General features: G+C 37.8%; 1 protein-coding gene across 1 annotated transcript; it reads right to left on the bottom strand.

The window, feature by feature from the left end:
- Positions 1 to 8,160: 8,160 nt before the first annotated feature.
- On the bottom strand, positions 8,161 to 9,102 carry LOC122484207 (putative olfactory receptor 10D3). Its single transcript, XM_043582208.1, has one exon. The coding sequence runs from the start codon at positions 9,100 to 9,102 to the stop codon at positions 8,161 to 8,163; it is 942 nt and encodes a 313-aa protein (XP_043438143.1).
- Positions 9,103 to 9,333: the final 231 nt, after the last annotated feature.

Genomic DNA, 9,333 nt, shown 5'->3' with positions numbered 1-9,333 from the left:
CAGAATCCGAAGCAGGCTCCAGGCTCTGAGCCATCAGCCCAGAGCCCGACGTGGGGCTTGAACTCGTCAACTGCGGGATCATGAGCTGAGCTGAAGTGGGATGCTCAACTGACTGATCCACCCAGGCGCCCCTGATAGGTGATTCTTCTTTGTATTGATTGTCAAGACAGCTCTGTGATTTTAAATAATATCCAGATAGCAGTCTCTGAATTAGCCTTTACTAATTTCCTATGAAGTATTTATGAAAAATCAGAAATCAAAAAAATTCCTAAGAAGACCGAAAAGGTTTTGCAGAACAGGAGTAATGAACTAAAGAAGTTCAAACCTGACTTTGTGGGTAGGTTTTTGATAATAAATTTATTGGGGTTTTTTTTCTATCACATTAGCTGCAACATTTAAAAATTGGTAAGCTTCACATACATACCTGCATTTCTGGGTTACTTAAACAATCAGAGGCAATTAACAATTAACTTAATTACCAACATGTCAACTAACACAGCTGGTTTTTGGTTTCCTGTGGAATTTTAAGATGAAACAAATACAAATTCCCCTGAAAGAAAGAATCTTCTTTCAGTTAGTACAGGAAATGTAAGTAATATTCTAAAGAAGGTTTTTGCAGAAGACAATAGGAAGAGTTAAGGAAGAGGTCAGTAGTGCATGGAGAATCACTGTGGAGGAAGCATAGCGCAGTTTGACTACATGAACAATGTACGGAACTTATGGGTGGAGCTAGGGGAGAGCTTGCCTGTATGATGATTCGGAATAACTCGGATGAGAGTCATGGTAGGATTGAAGGGACCCAAGGCTTTATGCAGATGCAAACTAGTGGTACTGGAGGTTTGGTACAACTAGGAGAAAATAGCCCATCTGTGAAGGACTGAAGTTAAGAGAAGCTAATACTATGTATTATACTATATACTAAGTAGTAAGTAGTATACTATTTAATATACTAAATACTATGAGTTTTCAAATACCATTGCCTTAAGAAAACACATTTGCTTTTATATACAGTATATGGTTTTGTTTATGACTATTTTTTAAAGGAAGCAAATAAGACATTTTTAGGGAGTTGCTAAAGAGTGAGAAATGGCTTGAGATTCCAATTTATCTCATAAGTGAGATTTACAAATTGAGAGAGGGTAGCTAACTCAACTTACAACATGTGACTCCTCCAATGTCATTTCAATCAAAATGGATCAACCATTTATAGCGAGTTTAATTTGTTTATTGTGTTTAATTCATTGGTAAGTAGATGCAATCGAAACACAAATAATGCAAAAATATTTTATTAAAGAAACAGATTAAGGAGGGTGTCTTTCATTTTATTTGAGTGAACATACATATATGTATATATACATATATAAAATCTAGTAATGTGCTCAGGAAGGCTACTTTCTAAATATTAATAAGAAGACTTCTATACTCTGCCATAGAAATTCACAAGTTCCCCCACCAAAACCAATATGGAATAAGTCCAAAATTGTTAAGACAGGCAGTAACAGCTATAAGTCCAAAACCAGTATGGAAGGTGTGCCTGGGTGGCTCAGTCAGTTGGGTGTCGGATTTCAGCTCAGGTCATGATCTCACAGTTCACAAGTTCAAGCCCCAGGCTCTGTACTTACAGCTTCAGATTCTGTGTCTCCCTCTCTACCTGCCCCTCCCCGACTCGTGCTCTGTGTCTCTCTGTCTCAAAAATAAATAAATGTTAAATATATATGTATGTGTATATATAGAATAAGTCCAGGAAGATGAAGTACATTTTATAATAACATGTTTCCATTTGGGGCGGTTATGAGTTGACCTGGTGCCACACTACCCACATCTTATACATTATCTCCTAATTAAAATCCGCAGAAGGATATTCAAAACTTGAAATCATGCCAGAAATCAATAATATAAAATAATTTTGGGAAAAAAAATCTCAGAATCTGGGGAAATTGCCCAATAGTAGGAATACAGATAGGTATTATTTGGAACAGCAAAAAAAGAAAATTAGAGAGAGATTGGAAATCATGACCTATCCATGAACTGACCTCTAATAAAAACAAAAAAAAATCAGGTTAAGGAATAAGAAAGAATGAGGAAGAGTAAGCCTGGAGTCTGGTCGCAAATCCATCACTTTCTGACTCTGACTATGCCATCTTCCCATATATGCTCTCCTCCATCAATTCTCCTTTCTACAGCCCTTGGCAAATAGCAATTTCTCCATGCAACATAGCCGGAGAACTGCAATTAGAGGGAGAAAGGAGGCAGTTCCTTGGGCATGTGGACAAATAAAGAGAAAACTCTGTAATGTGCTGTAGGTGACAAAAGTGAGAGACACAAGGTCTCTAGTAAGAGGAGTCAAGGGAGTGCCAAGTTTAGATGAAGAGAAACTTGATTAAGATTTTTTGTAAAAGTAAGAAAAATTCCCACTCACAAATCCAATGGTAAAATTTAAAGGCTTTTCCCCTCTTCAATTACAATCTGAGTATTAATAATTTCTATGCCCCAAGTTACATATTATCATAACTTTGTGTGCTATAGCCCTTAAAGAGTACAGTATCCAAAAATATTAAAACAAAAACAAATTGTGAAGTTTAAAAAAATCTAATGCTTAAATTGGTTTTAAAATTTCAGTACAGCGCAAGCCTGTTTTTGATGCTGGTATATATGGACAATGACCAACTTGATCATGTTAGAATATAAAAATATTTTTTTAATTTTTTTTTCAACGTTTATTTATTTTTGGGACAGAGAGAGACAGAGCATGAACGGGGGAGGGGCAGAGAGAGAGGGAGACACAGAATCGGAAACAAGCTCCAGGCTCTGAGCCATCAGCACAGAGCCCGACGAGGGGCTCAAACTCACGGACCGCGAGATCGTGACCTGGCTGAAGTCGGACGCTTAACCGACTGCGCCACCCAGGCGCCCAAAAATATCTTTAATCAAGTCCAAAATGTAAAAAATGTATCACTCATTTTTTTTCTAACAACTAAGGTATAAAACGATAATTTAAAAAGCAAAGTTTTAAAAATTCTACAGCTCTTGGAGCATCTGGGTGGCTCAGCTGGTTAAACGTCTGACTTTTGGTTTTGGCTCAGGTCATGATCTCACAGTTCATGAGTTCACGAGCCCTGCATCGGACTCAGTGCTGAGAATGTGGCGCCTGCTTAGGATTCTCTCTCTCCCTCTCTTTGCCCCTCCCTGGCTCACGTGTGTGCTCTCTCTCTCTGTCTCTCTTGTCTCTCAAAACAAATAAACTTAAAAAAAAAAATCTACAGCTCTTTATAGTTAACCATGTGGGTGAAAACATCATACATATACTTACAATTTTATACAAAACAAGAGAAAAGACCCAAATTTTTTAAAAAGACAGATATTAATGATATTGGAATCAACGAGTAACCAAGATACAACATAGCATCTTCCACCTCAAAACCAAATGTCAAGATAGCTAATAAATGGATTTCAAAGTTTTTCTTTCAGGAAGTAACTGAATAAAAGACAAACTTTTGGCAAATCTAATTATGTAGACAGTGAGAAAGTGCAAAATAAATAACAGATTGAGCATAGGAATATAATAATAGATACAAAGAAAAAAGTCGAGGTAGTTATTCTGATGAATTAATCCCAAATTAATCCCTGGAGTGTGCTTGTTAAAAATAGGGATTTCTGGTCCTCTCTTCAGACTTTAGGAATCACAATCTCTAGAGGATGAAACAGAGGAACTGTATTTTAAAATTGCAATCTCTAATCCCAGACTCAAGGTGATTTAAACTAGCTAAAGTGTGAAAGTCGCTGACTTAAATAAAATAAAAATTTTCGGTAGGAAAGTATTCATCAAAAGAACAACTCAAGGGAAAAATAAAAAATCAGAATAAATTGATGGTTATGAAAAAAAGAAAAACATTTTTTAAGAATTGCTTATAAAAATCACAGTACAGCTAGACTATTTGAAGAAACAGATAATCCTCCTGTGTTCTCTTTTCCAGAGCACAAAAATTTAATCAGTATGTTTATCTGATTTATTTTATAAAGGTAACAGATGGAACTAAAAATTGATTTTAAAAACATGCCACCAAATCCATATTTCAAATAGATGTGAATCTCTGAATAAAGTTCAAATGAGTGAATTTTAAGCAAATACTAAAACACACAATATCAATGACTAGTTTATTCTAAAAGTCCACAGACAGATTAATATTGGGAATGCATTAAATATTAAATAACAAGACAACAGGTTAGGTATCATAAAGTTAAACAGAAATTAAATTCCCAATTTTTAATCAAGTAAGTTCCAGGTAGAATAATGAGTTTATTGTTTAAAGTGGATGAAAGACCTAAATGGAAGACAAAAAAAAAATCAAAATCTGAAAGGAGAAACAGGCTGCAACCTCTTTTGCCACAGCAACTTTTTTTTTTAAGTTTTCTTAATGTTTTTTTTTTTTAATTTATTTTTGACAGAGAGAGAGAGAGAGACAGAGCATGAGCAGGGGAGGGGCAGAGAGAGACAGAAACATAGAATTCGAAGCAGACTCCAGGCTCTGAGCTGTCGGCACAGAGCCAGCTTGGGATGCTCTCTCTCTCTCTCTCTCTCTCTGTTTCTCTCTCTCTCTCTCTCTCCCTCCCCCCCACCCCACTCATGCTTTCTTTCTCAAAATAAATAAATAAACATTTTAAAATAATGTGTTTATTACAGTGAAGGTCCTTGTCAATGGAGAGCCTTCTTTTTCCTAAAAAATAGGAATACCAAGTTACTGGTCACCATGGTGTGTAAAGCATTTTTGAAGTATTTTGAACAATATTCATCAAAATCCATTTTTTAAAGTGCTGTTCCATTCATTGCAAGGGTGCCATTTTAATTTATTTCACAGTGCCAGCTAGGAGGAGTGATAGTGTTCAAGTGAGCCAAGTTCAGGAACAGAAATTGAATAATATATAATAATATATTTGATGTGTCTTGTCTCCAGGTAAGTGCTATGGGTTTCCATTTTTGCTGATTTTTCTATTTTTATTTCTTCCTTGGTCTTGATACGTTCATCTAGAACTAGTTTTCACAGTCTGTTCTATTTTCATTCAAAGTCTTTGTCCCAATCATGTATTGGGTATTTGTTCCATGTCTGTCTTCTCCAACATGTTTTGTACTCCATAAAGACAGAGACAGTATCTATCTTCCTCACTACTCCATCCCCTTTGGATAGCACTATATAAATACATAAATAGTAAACTGCAAATACATATTTGATGTTACCCTAAAAGCTGTCCTTCTGACTTAATTGTATTCTAGGTTAGTCACTGATTAAAATGTTAAATAGTAACCTACAAATCATGTAACTATCTGAAATGATGGTGTAAGAACACTTATAATTTGTATTTCTTAATGACAAGTGAGTAATTTAAGCAAGAAGAGCTACCTGCTGATAGAATAAAGGGATCACAGTGGAATGGGGTGTTTGGAGAAAGTATTATGGAAATGGTTGAGGATGAACAAAAACCCAAAAGACACACGGTTCTCATAAAGGTAGAAAGGATTATAGCGGATGCTCTAAATCAAGAAGACCATGCAAAGAAGTATGTAGTGCAGCATATGTCTTTAGCATATGAGTAATTCTAAATGAAGAATTACAACAGGAAAAACAAATTAAATAAGGTGGACATATACCTGTGATGGAGTAGTTAGAAATACAATGATAAATTTTTTGACATTCTCTTCAAAAGGTGGAGCCTAATTACTGTCCCACTGAGTGTGGGCTAAACGTAGTGACTCACTTCTAGCAGAAAGAAAATAAAAGTAGGAATGATGGTACATGACTTTGGAGACTTGGTCATAAAAGGCATTGCCTCTTCCTGTTTAGATTCTCTCTTGGATCACTCACTTTGGTAGAAGCCAGTTGCCATTTTGTGAAGACATGTAGGGACTATATGTAGCAGAAACCCAGGTAGTGATTGAGGACTGAGGCCTCCTGCCAACAGCAATGTAATGAGCCATCTTGGAAGCATATTCCCCAGCCCCAATCGTGCCTTCAAGTGACTGCTGCCCTGGCCAACATTGTGACTTACAAACTCATGATAGATCCCAAGCCAAGACTGTACACCTAAGCTACTCCAGGACTCTTGCCCCTCAGAAACAGTGTGAGATAATAAATGTTTTAAACTGCTAAATTTCAGAGTGATCTGTGGTGCCATAATACAAACAAATGCAATAGGACAGGTTGTGCCGGAGATTCAAGAACATTCAAATGAGGTAAAGAAGGTGACCCTTGAATGATAAAGTAGTGATATTAGTGATATTAGCAACCATTATACTAAATCAACTAGTTGTACGTAAATGCTTGACTTATATCATAGGCAGGTAGATGTTCCCACAGTTTTTCCTTTTACTCTTTTTATAGGTAATTTAGTGGATACTCTGTTCTGATCCCATCTGACACCAGTCAGATATACAGTTTTAAGTTAATCAGTCAGTGACGACTGACTGACTGAATGGATATTACTATAGAGTGAAAAGAGTTGAGGTTTTTATCTTCCCATCATTTCTTATTTCTACTTATGTCACCCAGAGTGCTTCCCTTATTATGGCCAATGTCTCACTATTTTACTATTCTGCAGTTACTTAATATCTTCGTGCCTCAGTTTTCTCATATATAATTTAGGAGAGTAATTATATCTGCCAAATAGAGATGCTGTTCATATTATATTAGTTAATATGTGCAAAATATTATACGTTAATGTGCAAAATATTAGAACAGTAAGTGGTATATAAAAAACAAGATATAAGGATAACTATGACTGTACAGAAATTTATGGTTTTTCACTTCTTCTTATAAGGCAGTAAAAGTCTAGTTCTAGATCCAAATTCCCTTGTGTGAATACTTCTCTGACCATAGTTTCTTTGTCTATAAAAGAAGGATATCACAGTATCCACCCATTAGGATTTTGTGAATTAACTTAGCCAACACATGGAAAGTACTTATAACACCATCATACACATAGTAAGATTTTAAATGTTAGCTATTGTTTTAGGTGTTTGAGTGGATGACTCTGAACCGAATTGATAATTGCCCTGAAATTCATTTGATTAAATGTTGAAATTTAAATGTTGAAAGATAAATAATAAATATTGTTACTGGTTCAATTTTAATTAATTGCAGATATATTCTATTTTTTTAGATACACTATATTTTTAAGAAACAGAAAATATATACAGTGTATAGAGAATTCTGGCTCAAAACTGCTCTCCTCTACAAATTTAAAGGACTCCATTCTCTTATCTTGTAAGAATAGATTCATGACCAGCTTCTCGCTTGAGATGTAATGAGTCAAGTCCAATGCCAGCCTTCTCTGAGGGCCAAAGGAATAAAGCTCCAGATGGAATTATTTTCCAATGGGAAGATACGATAAAAGCCCATGTTATAAACTAAGTTTACACTTAAATTTAGCAAACTGTGCAATCTTATGTTTTAATTTATAATGTGTCGACCATAAAACCTAGTTTTGTTGAATGGCCAGAGAGAGACTGTGATAGAATAGAGTGAGGCATACATTTTGGAAGGAAGGGAGGGAGCAGAGAAGGAAAGGAGGAAGCAAGAAAGGGAGGAAGGGGTGAGGACACAGGGATGGAAGACAGTCCATAGCCTCTAAAAACTTGAAGCTTTATGGTAACTCGTCAAACCAGAGTTCCAACAAGGACAGATTGTTCCCGGTGGAAAAGATACATTGTTTTGGCAAATTAAAAAAAGAAAAGGCAGGGGCACCTGGGTGGCTCAGTTGGTTAAGCTGCAACCCTTAACTTTGGATCAGGTCATGATCCTTTGGTTTGTGAGTTCAAGCCCCACGTTGGGCTTGCACTGACAGTGCAGGGCCTGCTTGGGATTCTCTCTCTCTCTCTCTCTCTCTGCCGCTCCCCCATTCTCTTTATTTCTCTGTCTCAAAATAAATAAATAAACTTTTTTTTAAGTTGTTTTTTTTTTTTTTTAAAGAGAAAAGCCTGGGTTAATCTGGAAAGTTTCCATGTGGGACTGAAGTAGAGGCTCAGCTGACCCCTACATGTTGGCTGTCAGGACTCCTGAGAAACGACTGGTAGTAACTTTGCCCAGCTCGCTATTTGGCAACAGTCTGGTTCTCGGAGTAGTGGATCCGAAGCAACTCCCCAAAGAATTTCAGAGAGGAATTTCCCCTCTACCTTCTTTCTATCCCAGAAATGTGGACCACTTGAGTGAATACTTGCCTCAAGGCCAATTTCACATCCTTGTTCCTCAAGGTGTAAATCAAAGGGTTAAGGGAAGGAGTGACAATGTTATTTAACACCTGAACAACAGAATCTAGCCAGGGGCTGGAAGCGGGCCTGAGATAGATGAGCATCACTGGACCATAAAACAAGAAGATTGATATCAGGTGGGCACTGCAGGTTGAAAAAGCTCGGCGCCTGCCTGCAGAGGTGCCGATTTTCAGTATGGAAATGACGATGTGGCCGTAGGAAGTAAGGATAAGGAGAAAGCATGTCAGAGTCACAACATCCACGTTAGTAAAACTCACGGTCTGGGCTAGAGAGGTGTCTGCACAGGCCAGCGGCAGCAGCCCTGGGATATCACAGAAGAAATTATCCACCTCATTGGGGCCACAGAAGGGTAACTTAAAGACCAGAAACGTGAGGATACTTCCATGTAGACAGCCGCCCAGCCAAGTGCCCAACATCAAGCCGGTACGCACCCTGTGGCTCATGATGACTGTGTATCGCAAAGGGTGACAAATAGCCACGAAGCGGTCATAGGCCATCACCGTGTACAGGAAGCACTCAGTGCCACCCAGGAAGTGGTAGAAGAAGAGCTGGCAGGCACAGCCCTGGTAAGAGATGGTCCGGCTTGGCCCCATTAGGTAGAGCATCATTTTGGGGGAACTCACTGAAGGGAAAAATATGTCAAACGCAGACAGGTTTCCCAGGAAGAAATACATGGGGGTGTGCAGGTTAGAGGAAACCAGAATGGTGAGGAAGATGAGCAGGTTCCCCAGCAAGGTGAAGAGGTAGAAGGCCAGAAAGAGGACAAACAGCATATTCTCCAGCCCTTCAGTATTTGGAATTCCCAACAGGGTGAACTCCGTCACAGAAGTGTAGTTCTGCATGTTTGTGCCTCGGGGGGTCCTGGAAAAGTACAGTGGTAATCGTGATGTGAGACCACAAATAACTGTGAAAATCTCTTCCTAATAGAACTCTTTCTCAGGTGGTGGCTACAAGCAAAGGGAGGTCAAAAAGGGAAAGGAGACCCACGCTAAATCTGGCCTTGGAGCTAAGTCATATGTCACATTTGGCCTCAGTTTTTTTCATATATTAGATTAAGTAGCAGAATAAGCAGA

The sequence above is a fragment of the Prionailurus bengalensis genome, chromosome D1 (genome assembly GCF_016509475.1).
Source record: "Prionailurus bengalensis isolate Pbe53 chromosome D1, Fcat_Pben_1.1_paternal_pri, whole genome shotgun sequence".
Lineage (NCBI taxonomy): Eukaryota > Metazoa > Chordata > Mammalia > Carnivora > Felidae > Prionailurus > Prionailurus bengalensis.
Note: the sequence above shows the minus strand (reverse complement) of the source record. Positions and strands in the feature narration are given on the sequence as shown.

Bases quoted from the DNA above. Each gene is read 5' to 3' on its own strand.
- LOC122484207 (XM_043582208.1), bottom strand. From the start codon at position 9,102: ATGCAGAACTACACTTCTGTGACGGAGTTCACCCTGTTGGGAATTCCA.